The sequence below is a fragment of the Oncorhynchus mykiss genome, chromosome 3 (assembly GCF_013265735.2).
Source record: "Oncorhynchus mykiss isolate Arlee chromosome 3, USDA_OmykA_1.1, whole genome shotgun sequence".
Taxonomy (NCBI): domain Eukaryota; kingdom Metazoa; phylum Chordata; class Actinopteri; order Salmoniformes; family Salmonidae; genus Oncorhynchus; species Oncorhynchus mykiss.
In genome coordinates, this window is record NC_048567.1 from 56,636,927 (window position 1) to 56,651,431 (window position 14,505).

The 14,505-nt window shown below is 41.8% G+C and overlaps 1 protein-coding gene across 2 annotated transcripts in view; it reads right to left on the reverse strand.

Annotated features, from left to right (window-relative positions):
* Positions 1-14,027, reverse strand: part of LOC110520263 (voltage-dependent L-type calcium channel subunit beta-4) — a 50,150-nt gene extending 36,123 nt beyond the window's left edge. For both annotated transcript variants that reach the window (XM_021597446.2, XM_021597444.2), the window contains exons 1-2: positions 13,759-14,027; positions 12,262-12,345 (exon numbers count right to left, since the gene is read on the reverse strand). In XM_021597446.2, the coding sequence (XP_021453121.1) occupies positions 12,262-12,345; positions 13,759-13,809 (135 nt within the window). In that variant the 5' untranslated portion in view covers positions 13,810-14,027. The remainder of the gene's footprint in view (positions 1-12,261; positions 12,346-13,758) is intronic.
* Positions 14,028-14,505: the final 478 nt, after the last annotated feature.

Genomic DNA, 14,505 nt, shown 5'->3' on the forward strand with positions numbered 1-14,505 from the left:
AGTCCCCAAGTCACGGCTATGCACCATTTTTTAGAGAGACATGATCGCATGAAACTCCCTTCCATTTCCAGTTACTCAAGCAAACAGCAAAATTACCTTTACAAAACGGATTCAACAACATCTCATTGAACGGCGGGGACTGTGGGCAAAATGCAAATTCTGAAATTTTGTAGATTGACTCGTTAAATCGTAGTCAAGTTTTTGCATTTCAGCAATTCACAGAAATATAAGTCATTGATGCCTTGCTTGCTATAAATACCAAGAAATCCACAAGGACTGACCAATTGGAGCTGGGTCTGCTCAAGTGTGCTGCCCCTTCATTGCTGGCTCAGTAACCAATAGATATTTCAAAAGTATGGAAAACAGCTTATGTGCTGCCACTCCACAAGGGCAGGGATAGCAGTGATCTTGATAATTATTGTCACATTTCCAGGCGTCCATGTCTAGCTAAGATTCTTGAATCCTTGGTAAATAAACAACTTAGCTCCTTTTTATCTGAGCATAGCATTTTGAATATAAATCCATTTGGGTTTAGTCCAGGGCACAGCACTAACACAGCAACCACATTAGTTGTTAATCATTTTGTGAATGCTTTAGATGCTAAAATGAATTGTGCTGCCTTGTTTGTGGGCAAACAAAAGTATTTGATTCTTTGATCATGCCATTTTAATGAACAAGTTGTACTCGATTGGCCTGGGCTCTAACGCCTTCTCTTGGTTTCATGATTATCTAAGTGACAGAACTCAGGCCATCGTGATTGATGTGGTTAAGTCAGAATTTCTTGAAGTAACGATGTTCCGCAGGGGTTGATTCTAGAACCTGTTTTTTTCACTATTTATACAAATGCTATTGGTCAATCTGTTAAAAGTTGTACATTTCATCTATATGATTGTCACGTCCTGACCTTAGTTCCTTTTTTATGTCTCTATTTTTGGTTTGGTATGGTTCCCAATCAGAGGCAGATGTCTATCGTTGTCTCTGATTGAGAACAATACTTAGGTAGCCTGTTCCCACCTGTGTTGGTGGGTAGTTGTTTTCTGTTTTGTGTGTCTTCACCTTACAGAACTGTTTCGTTTCGGTCACGCTCTCTCTTTGTTATTTATTGGTTATTGCAGTGTTCAGTTTATTTATTTAAATTAACATGGACACTTACCACGCTGAGTTTTGGTCTCAACCTTCCTATTCCTCATCCGAGGAGGACAACGATCGCTACAATGATACTATTATGTACGCAATTGCCCCAGCTGCTGACCTAGCTGTCACAAGGCTACAGTCCGATTTTGCAACTATGTAGGAAACCTTTACTGATTTAAAACTTGTGCTTTAATACGGGCCATACTAAATACATGTTGTTTTCAAGTTCTCATAAGATTGTCTCAGATGGATTATATCTTCACTCATTGGATGGTTCTATAATCGAAAGAGTCTCTGCATTACAAATACCTTGGTATTTGGATTGACAATGATTTGTTTAAAAAAAAAATATGAATGAGCTTGTTAAGAAACTAATGTGAGTTTTTTTTACACAAACAGATCTTGTCTCTCTCTAGTCAGCAGGAAGCAGATTGTGCAATCAACCTTGCTAGCTGTTAATGATTATGGTGATACTATTTATCAAAGTGCAGCTGCCTTTACTTTTAAACCCCTGGATGCCATTTTTTATTTAAGCTTTAACTCAGACAATGCTGGGCCAAATGTGCGCCGCCCTATGGGACTCCCGATCTCGGCCGGTTGTGATACAGCCCGGGATCGAACTCGGGTCTGTAGTGACGCCTCTACCACTGCGATGCAGTGCCTTAGACCAAGGCCGTTCTCCCCTGATTGCTCAGTTTGGCCGGGCGGCCAGGTCTAGGAAGAGTCTTGGTGATTCCAAACTTCTTCCATTTAAGAATGAGGGAGGCTACTTTGTTCTTGGGGACCTTCAATGCTGCAGACATTTTTTGGTACTATTCCCCAGATCTGTGCCTCAACACAATCCTGTCTCGGAGCTCTACGAACAATTCATGGCTTGGTTTTTGCTCTGACATGCACTATCAACTGTGGGACACAGGCGTGTCCCATTCCAAATCATGTCCAATCAATTGAATTTACCACAGGTGGACTTCAATCAAGTTGTAGAAACATCTTAAGGGGGCCTCCCGAGTGGCATGGCTGTCTCAGGCACTGCATCGCAGTGCTAGAGGTGTCACTACAAACCCTGGGCTGTGTCATACAATTGAAGCGGCGCACAATTGGCCCAGTGTAGTTCAGATTAGGGGAGAATTTGCCCGGCCGGGATGTCCTTGTCCCATCGGGCTGTAGCGACTCCTCTGGCGGACCGGACGCATGCATGCTGACATGGTCGCCAGTTGGACGGTGTTTCCTCCAACACATTGGTGCGGCTAACTTCCGGGCTAAGCGAGCAGTGAGGCTTGGCTCTCGACCTTCGCCTCTCCCGAGTCAGTATGGGTGTTGCAGCGATGGGACAAGACTGTAACTACCAATTGGGGTGAAAAAATAAGTGATAGTAATAAAGGATGACAATGGAAACAGGATGCACCTGAGCTCTATTTCCAGTCTCATAACAAAGGGTCTGAATACTTATGGAAATAAGCTATTTCTGTTTTTTCTTTTTAATAGATTTGCATAAATAAAAAATAACAGTTTTTGCTTTGTCATTATGGGGTATTGTGTGTAGATTGATGAGGAACATGTTTTATTTGATCCATTTTAAAATAAGGCTGTAACGTAACAAAATGTGGAAAAAGTCAAGGGGTCTGAATACTTTCCGAATGCACTGTATATTTATGTTATCTGTGCAATTTGTGTCATGCTGTATTTGACTTGTTTTATGTTGTATTGAATTTTGTTCTATAAAATTGTATATGCATGGCTCCCTTGAAAAAGAGACACTGGTCTCAATGGTGACTCCCTGCTAAAATAAAGGTAAAATAAATAGAATACCCAACCCCCTTTTAGGACAGGTTTGACTCTCTCCTAACCAACCCTGTTTTATGATAATGGAGAGGAAGAGGGTTCATCCTTTCCACATCCCCTGACCTCTACAGTAAACCCCTGAGGCTTCAGTAATGGGAAGGGGGAAGGGTGTTCATCCCTTCTATGTGCTTTCTCACCTAGTGGTAGCCCATCTTCTTCACTGGACTGGCCTCATCTAATACCATCAGTATGGGAAGCTTCATGTAATGTGTGTATTTATACAAAAAATAATAGATAGAATATAAAGAATCGCTAAAAACACCTATGACTTAGAATGAGAGTCAAGGTACAGTATTTTAAGGCATGAGAAATTATATGGCCTATGTTCAGTAGTATCTAGAATCAGGCAGCAGAGAGCACTAGTGCACTACAGGTCTCCAGGGAGGGAGAGAGACCCAGCTGCACCAAGAGCTGACACTCTGCCTAAATAGCTGACTGCACTACAATTGATCTACTTCTCATCTGAATAAGGGTACAAAATTAGGGTACAAAATTAGATATGGAAGTTTTCCACCAGAAAACATTTTTGACGTCATTGTACTCAATGAGATGGCTATGTACAGTACAGCTGTGTAGCCCGGCTGGCAATTGCATCACTGCATATCCTAAGAGACAGACACAGACCCACTGTGCTGTAAACAGTTACAGTCCTAGCTAGCAGAGAAAAGACTCATCCCATAGATCTTAAGACACATACCCACTGTGCTGTAAACAGTTACTGTCCTAGCTAGCAGAAAAAAGACTCATCCCATAGATCTTAAGAGACAGACCCACTGTGCTGTAAACAGTTACTGTCCTAGCTAGCAGAGAAAAGACTCATCCCGTAGATCTTAAGAGGCAGACTCACTGTGATGTAAACAGTTACTGTCCTAGCTAGCAGAGAAAACACTCATCCCATAGATCTTAAGAGACAGGTCCATTGTGCTGTAAACAGTTACTGACCTAGCTAGCAGAGAAAAGACTCATCCCATAGATCTTAAGACACAGACCCACTGTGCTGTAAACAGTTATTGTCCTAGCTAGCAGAGAAAAGACTCATCCCATAGATCTTAAGAGACAGGCTCACTGTGCTGTAAACAGTTACTGTCCTAGCTAGCAGAGAAAAGACTCGTCCCATAGATCTTAAGAGACAGACTCACTGTGCTGTAAACAGTTACTGTCCTAAATAGCAGAGAAAATACTTGTCCCATAGATCTTAAGAGACAGATTCACTGTGCTGTAACAAATTACTGCCCTAGTTAGCAGAGAAAAGACTCATGCCATAGATCTTAAGAGACAGACTCACTGTGCTGTAAAGTTACTATCCTAGCTAGCAGAGAAAAGACTCATCCCATAGATCTTAAGAGACAGGCTCACTGTGCTGTAAAGTTACTGTCCTAGCTAGCAGAGAAAAGACTCATCCCATAGATCTTAAGAGACAGACTCACTGTGCTGTAAAGTTACTGTCCTAGCTAGCAGAGAAAAGACTCGTCCCATAGATCTTAAGAGACAGACTCACTGTGCTGTAAACAGTTACTGTCCTAAATAGCAGAGAAAAGACTCGTCCCATAGATCTTAAGAGACAGATTCATTGTGCTGTAACAAATTACTGCCCTAGTTAGCAGAGAAAAGACTCATGCCATAGATCTTAAGAGACAGACTCACTGTGCTGTAAAGTTACTGTCCTAGCTAGCAGAGAAAAGACTCATCCCATAGAGCTTAAGAGACAGACTCACTGTGCTGTAAAGTTACTATCCTAGCTAGCAGAGAAAAGACTCATCCCATAGATCTTAAGAGGCAGACTCACTGTGATGTAAACAGTTACTGTCCTAGCTAGCAGAGAAAAGACTCATCTCATAGATCTTAAGAGACAGACTCACTGTGCTGTAAACAGTTACTGTCCTAGCTAGCAGAGAAAAGACTCATCCCATAGATCTTAAGAGACAGACTCACTGTGCTGTAAACAGTTACTGTCCTAGCTAGCAGAGAAAATACTCATCCCATAGATCTTAAGAGACAGACTCACTGTGCTGTAAACAGTTACTGTCCTAGCTAGCAGAGAAAAGACTCATGCCATAGATCTTAAGAGGCAGACTCACTGTGATGTAACACGTTACTGTCCTAGTTACTGAAGCTTATCCCATAGACTCATCCCACAGATCCAAATTGACCTAGCGACACTTTTAGAAAAAATTGTGCTATGTAGAACCTAAAAGGGTTCTTTGGCTGTCCACATAGGAGAACCCTTTAAAGAACTCATTTTAGTTCCAGGTAGAACCTTTTTGGGATCCAGGTAGAACACTTTTGGGTTCTACATAGAACCCAAAAGGGTTCTACCTGGAAACAAAAAGGGTTCTAACTGGAACCAAACATGGTTCTCTAATAGGGAAAGCTGAAGAACCCTTTTAGGTTCTAGATAGCACCATTTTCTAAGAGTACAGCAAACTCATCTCCTAGACACGTACAGCACACTCTGACATCAAAATTGGCCCGGGTTTGGCCGGGGTAGACCGTCATTGTAAATAAGAATGTGTTCTTAACTGACTTGCCTAGTTAAATAAAGGTTCAATTAAATAATAATAATGTACAGAACGGGGCAAATGGAATGGCATCAAACACCTGAAAACCATGTGTTTGATACCATTCCACTGATTCTGCTCCAGTTATTACCACGAACCCGTTCTCCCCAACTAAGGTGCCAACAACCTCCTGTGCCTGACATTGGCAGACCCTCTTTGCCTGGCTTAAGCAGCAGACTCTGGCTGATGTCTGGTGTCAGCCAGTATAAGACCCTCTTCCTCTGACTTTGAGATAAGTCTTTATAAAAGGTTCTTGAGTAATGAGGTCATGAACCATTAGGATTTGCTGTTGAAGGACTGGTACTGGTAGTGTGAGAAGAGGAGAGGAGAAGGGTGAGAAGTGGGAGAGCGGTTTCCAATGCTTCATGAAGAAGTGACTCATAAATGAACTGCTCCAGAGTTCAGCCAGGCGACCTACATAAAAGGGATTAACCAGAAATCAGCATCTTGTATAATCAGTTTGCTATAGCTGCTGCTGCTACTATAACTGAAAAAATAGGCTAACCAGATGGCTTTGTTAAAGGCATTGTCTACATCCCAAATGGTACCCTATTTCGTATATAGTGCACTATTTAGAGAAAAGGGTGCCATTTGGACACATTATTGTGATTTAGAAAGGCAATTAAATCTCAGACAGCATTCAGCGGATTCAGACAAGCTTCGCTGCTTAGCTTTCATCCCAAAATGAGATTTATTTCAGAGGTGAATGAATGTAAAAGCCATTCAATTAAAATGTCTAAATATGAAGACTCCCGTCCCAACTCAAACAGTCATGGCTTTAACCTTGGAGCCCCGGGCATAAATCATGGCTGGAACTTTCTGTCCAGTTCCTAGAACTATACTGAACAAAAATATAAATGTACATGCAACATATAAGGAAATAAGTATATTTAAATTAATTAATTGGGATCTAATCTATGGATTTCACATGATTGGGCAGGGGTGCAGCCATGGGTGGGCCAGGGAGGGCATAGGCCCACCCACTGGAGAGCGAGGCCCAGCCAATCAGAATTTTTTTTTCCCCCACAAAAGGGCTTCATGACAGACAAAAATACTCCTCAGCACCTTGGCAAAGGATAAATTCTCACTAACAAGGATGTAAAAAAATTGTGGGAGATTTGTTTTTTGTGCGTATTGAAGAGTTCTGGGAATTTTTTTTCAGCTCATGAAACATGGGACCAACACTTTACATGTTGTGTTTATATTTTTGTTCAGTGTATATTGATGAATTATCTCATCCTAGTGCAGAAGTTTTCAAAGTGTCAGAGATGGTGGGGGTCTATGTTGAGTCACTACTGAATTAAGCGAAGGAGCTGCAGAGAATAGAGAAGAGTCGAGTAGTACTTTATTGACCCCAACTTGGTCAAGTGTTTTTTTTAGTGACTCACTGCTTGGGCACCTTGTGAGTCACTACTAAACAAAACTGAAGAACTGATACTGTACATACATTTTTTAAATACAGTTATACAGTACAGTCATAAAACTGGTTGGTTGTCAGACAGACTCAGACAGTGATGTGGATGGTGGAACTACTTACTGTTCATTCAGTCTATGACTCAATAATACCACCTCAGATCAACTAAAGCTGCTCTCTGAGTGCTGCCAGCCTACTATCCTAAAACCACATAGAATGGGATTATCTCATAAAATATTGGAAGGTTGCAAGATTATTTTGCAGTTTATTTTGGTCTGTAAACAGCTGCCTGTCCACCCCCTTTCCTGTATTTCAGTAAAGAGGGGGGTTTGAGACAAAAAATGAGAATTGACCATGGGACAGAACCCAGAGACACAGTCAGGGTCAAAGGTCAGATTGGAACACGTTATTCCCATAGAATTTGAATTATTTATTCTAATTCTATGACTATCCCATCATGAACCCAACACTGAACATCTGTCTACAGGAAGCTAAATATACCATCTGGGGATGAGGGAAAAAACGCAATAAACGCTGCTGCCATGTAACATTTCACCTTAAATATCTTTCCGCCCACATTTCCTCTCTCTTTTGACTGTTTTCTCTAGCTTGAGTATTTCTCCTCATTCGACCTCTCTTAAACCTCAGACACACTCCATCCTTCCCTTATTACTCTCAAACCTCTCTCGTTCATTAGCAGATTCACTGCAGGTCAAAAGTTTTAGAACACCTACTCATTCAATTCTTTTTATTTTTTTTTATTATTTTCTACATTGTAGAATAATAGTGAAGACATCAAAACTATGAAGTAACACATATGGAATAATGTAGTAAATAAAAAAGTGTTAAACAAATCAAAATATATTCTTCCAATAGCCAACCTTTGCCTTGATGATAGCTTTGCACACTCTTGACATTCTCTCAACCAGCTTCACCTGGAGTGCTTTTCCAACAGTCTTGAAGGAGTTCCCACATATGCTGAGCACTTGTTGGCTGCTTTTCCTTCACTCTGCAGTCCGACTCATCCCAAACCATCTCAATTTAGTTGAGGCCGGGGGATTGTGGAGGCCAGGTCATCTGACGCAGCACTCTATCACCCTCGTTGGTAAAATAGCCCTTACACAGCCTGGAGGTGTGTTGGATCATTGTCCTGTTGAAAAACAAATGATAGTTCCACTAAGCCCAAACCAGATGGGATGGCATATCACTGCAGAATGCTATGGTAGCCATCCTGGTTAAGTGTGCCATGATTTCTAAATGAAGCAAAATCAGTGTCACCAGCAAAGGACCCCCACACCATCACACCTCCTCCCCCATCCTTCACAGTGGGAACCACACATGCAGAGATAATCCGTTCACCTACTGTGCATCTCACAAGTCAAATTTGGACTCCAGATTAAAGGACAAATTTCCACCTGTCTAATGTCCATTGCTCATGTTTATTGGCCCAAGCAAGTCTCTTCTTATTATTGGTGTCCTTTAGTAGTGGTTTCTTCGCAGAAATTCGACCATGAAGGCCTGATTCACACAGTCTCCTCTGAACAGTTGAACCTGGCCGGTTCTTTCCACTGGGATTCTCTGCCTCTAACCCAATTACAGGGGCTGAGTCACTGGCTTACTGGTACTCTTTCATGCCGTCCCTAGGAGGGATGCGTCATTTGAGTGGGTTGAGTCACTGATGTGATCTTCCTGTCTGGATTGGCGCCCAACCCCCCTTGGGTTGTGCCGTGGCGGAGATCTTTGTGGGCTATACTCGGCCTTGTCTCAGGATGGTAAGTTGGTGGTTGAAGATATCCCTCTAGTGGTGTGGGGGCTGTGCTTTGGCAAAGTGAGTGGGGTTATATCCTTCCTGTTTGGCCCTGTCCGGGTATCATCGGATGGGGCCACAGTGTCTCCTGACCCCTCCTGTCTCAGCCTCCAGTATTTATGCTGTAGTAGTTCATGTGTCAGGGGGCTAGGGTCAGTTTGTTATATCTGGAGTACTTCTCCTGTCTTATCCGGTGTCTTGTGTGAATTTAAGTATGCTCTCTCTAATTTGCTTTTTCTCTCTTTCTTTCTCTCTCTCAGAGGACCTGAACCCTAGGACCATGCCTCAGGACTACCTGGCATGATGACTCCTTGCTGTCCCCAGTCCACCTGGCCGTGCTGCTGCTCCAGTTTCAACTGTTCTGCCTGCGGCTATGGAATCCTGACCTGTTCACCGGACGTGCTACCTGTCCCAGACCTATTATTTGACCATGCTGGTCATTTATGAACATTTGAACATCTTGGCCATGTTCTGTTATAATCTCCACCCGGCACAGCCAGAAGAGGACTGGCCACCCCTCATAGCCTGGTTCCTCTCTAGGTTTCTTCCTAGGTTTTGGCCTTTCTAGGGAGTTTTTCCTAGCCAACATGCTTCAACACCTGCATTGCTTGCTGTTTGGGGTTTTAGGCTGGGTTTCTGTACAGCACTTTGAGATATCAGCTGATGTACGAAGGGCTAAATAAATACATTTGATTTGATGTTGAGATGTGTCTGTTACTTGAACTCTGTGAAGCTTTTATTTGGGCTGCAATTTCTTTTCTGGCTGGTAACTATAATGAACTTATCCTCTGCAGCAGAGGTAACTCTGGGTCTTCCTTCCCTGTGGCGGTCCTCATGAGGGCCAGTTTCATTATAGTACTTGATGGTTTTTGCGACTGCACTTGAAGAAACTTTCAAAGTTCTTGAAATTTTCCGTATTGACTGACCTTCATGTCTAAAAGGATTGATGGACAATCGTTTCTCCTTACTTATTTGAGCTGTTCTTGCCATAATATGGACTTGGTCTTTTACCAAATAGGGCTATATTCTGTATACCCCCCTACCTTGTCACAACACAACTGATTGGCTCAAACACAATAAGAAGGAAAGAAATTCCACAAATGAACTTTTAACAAGGCACACCTGTTAATTGAAATGCATTCCAGGTGACTACCCCATGAAGCTGGTTGAGAGAATGACAAGAGTGTGCAAAGCTGTCATCAAGGCAAGGGGTGGCTATTTGAAGAATCTCAAATATAAAATATTTTTTTTATTTGTTTAACACTTTTTTGGTTACTGTATGATTCCATATGTGTTATTTCATAGTTTTGATGTCTTCGCTATTATTCTACAATGTAGAAAATAGTAAAAATAAAGAAAAAGTAGTGACCGGTAGTGTACATGCTAGCAGATATCCATAGACTTCCAGTCATTGTGCTAACACTAGTTAATATTGGCTCGTGAAACTACCTCTAACTTTGTTCGAACTGGACACAGAGACATAAAAATGGTTTCCACAAGTTCATCTGACTCTGGGGAAGAAGATAAAGGGCCTCCTTGCCAAAATCCCGAAGTATCCCTTTAACACTCTCCAGCCACCACTCTTGTCTGTAAAGAGATTAAATCCAAACACATAGCTCACTGACAGTGACAGGAGTGACCCAGAACAACCCCTGGTCTGAACAGGCTGGCTCCCGAAGGACAAGCACAGAATAAGAATAGGGAAAATTTGTAAGATCACCCAAGATACGCATCTGGATCTCTTGCCACTATGCCATGCCCATGATCATATGCTCATCCTTCTCTAACCTTAAAACCTTAAAACTTCAATATGGGGGTTTTCCCCAGCAAAACGGCAGCATTGAAATGACGATTGAACAGATTCCCAGATCCCATATTATACCTTTAAGTAGATTGGATTGATGCACTGGATAGATGCACTGGATAAATACACTTAACACTCACTCAGGGCAGATGTTGTTTCTACATCCATCGATATACTCTTATGAGGACAAACTGAGGAAGGTCAGCCAGGCGGTAGTGTAGGAGCTGTGTGTGTGTGTGTGTGTGTGTGTGTGTGTGTGTGTGTGTGCGTGCGCGCGTGCCTTGTGTACCTAGATGACTTGTGAGAAACTGTATTTTCCCTCTAAAAATATGCTTCAATCAGGCACAAATGTATTATTGTCACACAGCATGAGATGCATGTCTTCAGGACCTAATTGGATAAACATTTACCGTTTGAGAGAGGAATAAACTGTGAAAACTGAACAAACTGTGACTACATCCAATTAAAAGACAAATGATTAATAGTGTATCGTTTAAAAGAAGGGTATAGTGAACATAGAATGAGGCAGACTGAGACTCTGCATATCCAGACCGCAGCTGCAACCTGAAATATCACAGCATGCAAAGTAACCATTCAAACAATAAATTCCCTCATGACTGCAGTGACCTACATATAAAGTACATTAAACACATCCTTATGCATGTACACATTCATAAAGCCTTTATAACAGCTACATAAGACATAACATCCATCACAACATAAGTCATAAGTGTCATAAGCAAATCTGACATGCTGATTTGGAGCTGATCTGTTAAGCTTTAATATGTGCACAGCTTACATGCACATGCAAACACACGCACACACCTACACATACGCACGCTAGCATGTGATAGGCAAGCCCCCTGACAGAGAGAGAAGCAGAAGCCAATAACATTAAGATGTCCTTGTAATGCTGAATAGCCTTGACAGAGGCCAGTTTCCTAGGCAACCCATTACTTTGGATGTCACAGTCCAGCAGAAAATGGTCCTCTCTGTATTACTGAATAATCATTTTAGGACTATTTTTGCATTTGTTATACTTTCATTTGTTATACAGTTGAACACAGGTGCTGCGACAACTATGACTATGTCCAGAACAATATGTCTCACTCATTCATAATAAATGATACATGAATGGTAGTGAATATAGAGAGTGAATACAGAGATAATGAGAAGACAGTGAATTCCAAATCACACTCAAATCAAAGCCACTGGCTCAGCAGGCAACAGAGGTGACAACCCAATGTTGAAGCAACACCTGTTTTGTTAAGTGTGTTCACTGTTCTCTTCTCCCAGAATAATTTAACCATTCAGAATGTTTCATTCAGACAATACATTTTGCACAGGATGACCCACATTTGTTAGGGGTCTAGTACATACAGTACGCAACTGACAACTGTTAATTGGATAACACAACTGGCAGTTGGTTACAAGAGCATTCATTGCTGAAAACCTAGCAGCAAATATAACTAGCGGGTTTATAGAGGCATGATAGTGGTGCTGTAATACAGTGTATAGCCTAGTTTTGGACAAGCATGTAGAGTGTAGTGGGAACAGTTTTTCCCCTGATACAATTTTTGTTCCTGTGTAGTAATTCTGTAATTATTCTCGTAACAATATTGTGATATCACGTTGTTACATAGTGATCTATAGTAATTGCTTTGTAATTGTGTAGTAATGTTGTTTTTCTAGTTTCTCTCACCTGTCTGAGGATAAAGCTGGTGGAGGTGGTGCTGCCGTCACTCCTCTTCAGCCGACTGCGTCTGGAGTAAGTCCCTCTGTTCACCTGGTGGGCACAGCCAAATCACATAAGTCACTCTGTCACTCTCACTTTGCAGCACCACAACAAGGGCACCTTCAGGAACTCCCTATCTGACTCCAGCATCTGGGGCCTCAGGTGATCAGGTGACTGTCGTCAGATGGCTGGGCAAAGCCGAAACATACTGTATGCATTTCCATCCAGTAGACTTCTGGGTGTGACGGTGTAGACTCCTGGCTGAGACCTAAAGACTTTCACTGGCTCCCCAAACGAATGCCTCTAGGCTTTAGCTCAGCTAGAGACCTTTCATAAGAACTAAGGATGTCACATAATTGTAGAGGGAAAATACAACTGCATCCCATTTCATTTCTGCCTAACTTAAAAACAATTGTGCCGTTGTTAGAATATTTACAGTTTAACACATGTTGACTTGACTATATGCTGTAAGATGTTGAATATGTAAGCTGTTGTATGTAACATATTGATATAAGGCTGTGAAACTAGGTCATGTGTTCAGTCAGTCTGCCCTTCATAATTGGATTCCAGCTATATGGATGAATTATTAAATACCCTATTTCAAACCACATAAATCAGATTCACACACCCTACCTGCAAAACTTCACACCGAACATCAGTAACCATCACATACAGTAGGGAGGCTATGACTGTACCTAGCCGATTAAACTCAACTCCACAATTTAGGCTGGAGTTAATGGCAACTAGCGTGAGCGGACTGGAGCTCCGACGTCACAAAAAATGAAGAAAAGATGCTGAAATCAGTCGTTTTGTTTTTTTTATAAAACCTTAATTTTATGTGACATCGGAGCTCCAGTCCGCTCACACAAGTCGCTGCTCAACTCCATTGTAAATCGTGGAGTTGAGTTTAGTCGGCTAGACCAGTGGTTCCTAACCTTTTTTGGTTACTGTACCACCAAGTACATTTTGCTCTGCCCAGAACACTCTTGAATTCCCCTTCATGCATTTTACAAGTAAGTCTATGGTCTCATGAGTCTTCTCAAGCACACCCTGTGGATAGGCCAAGTATCCCTGGGGTACTTAGGAAACACTGGGCTGGACTGTACCTTGCATTATTGAGAGTTGTTTTACAAATGTGAGAAAATAAATAAACTACTGTAGCCTATCAATAAGGAAATATTTAGACAACATTACTCAAGGATAGAAGCTAATATTTTTCTTCCCCTGTAACCAACTTTCTGAAGGTAGCCCCATAGAGAATGTTTCCCCCATTTTGGTGCAGTGGAGAACACTTTGTTGTCCGACACTGACCTCCCAGGATAGTCCTAAATACATAAACGTAACACACATCACCTCAGTTGGATTTAAAAGTCCAGTGTTTTTGTTGTTGTTGACAACAGTGGGAGAATCGAGTCAGAGACCAAGAACAGCGTGTACAGTATCTCCTATAACGCGGCACTTTACCTTCTGGAGTCCGTCGCTAGCCCCGTGACGGGTGTAGATATGCCGGGACATCTCCGCTAGTTCGTCGGTCCAGGGGGGAGGCTGTCTCTCTGTCCCGGTCCATGGCAACTGCTGTTGCGGTTGTTGAGTTGGTTCCTCCAGCTTTGCACTGTTGCTTACAAACTGTCAAAGAGATACAGTACTTTCTTGGTAAACAGTCCGTGTGAACGAACCAGTCTTTGCGCGTGTACAGTGCTACTCCACACTGCTGTTGTATGATACGCTACAGATGTGCACGCGCAACTGGCACGATCTTGGCTGCTGGTCTCTGCTTCCCGCATCATCCATCGTGCGGTCCATCGCCATTATGGCATTGGTTTTATCTGTCATTATTATCTTTGTAAAATAGCCTAAGATGCAAATACACAATTGTTTACGTTTGGATGTTTCTAGAGAAATAAGCTTATTTCATTACAGTTTTGTTTGATTACAGATTTGTATATGCTATATTATACTGTATATTTATGTATTTCTGACCATGGAATAACCTGTACATATCTATGGATTTGGAATTAAAAGAATGTAACAATGTACTCAATAATTAAATATGAAAACAATATATTGTGCTGAAATATATTTGGGGATTAGACTCTGCATGTGAGAGCTGATAAAATAATGAAACTATTGTCCCTTAGGTTTCCACAAAATATAAATTCATCTTTGGTGCTCTGTCTTACAGGGGGAAAATATAAGAAAAGACATACAGTA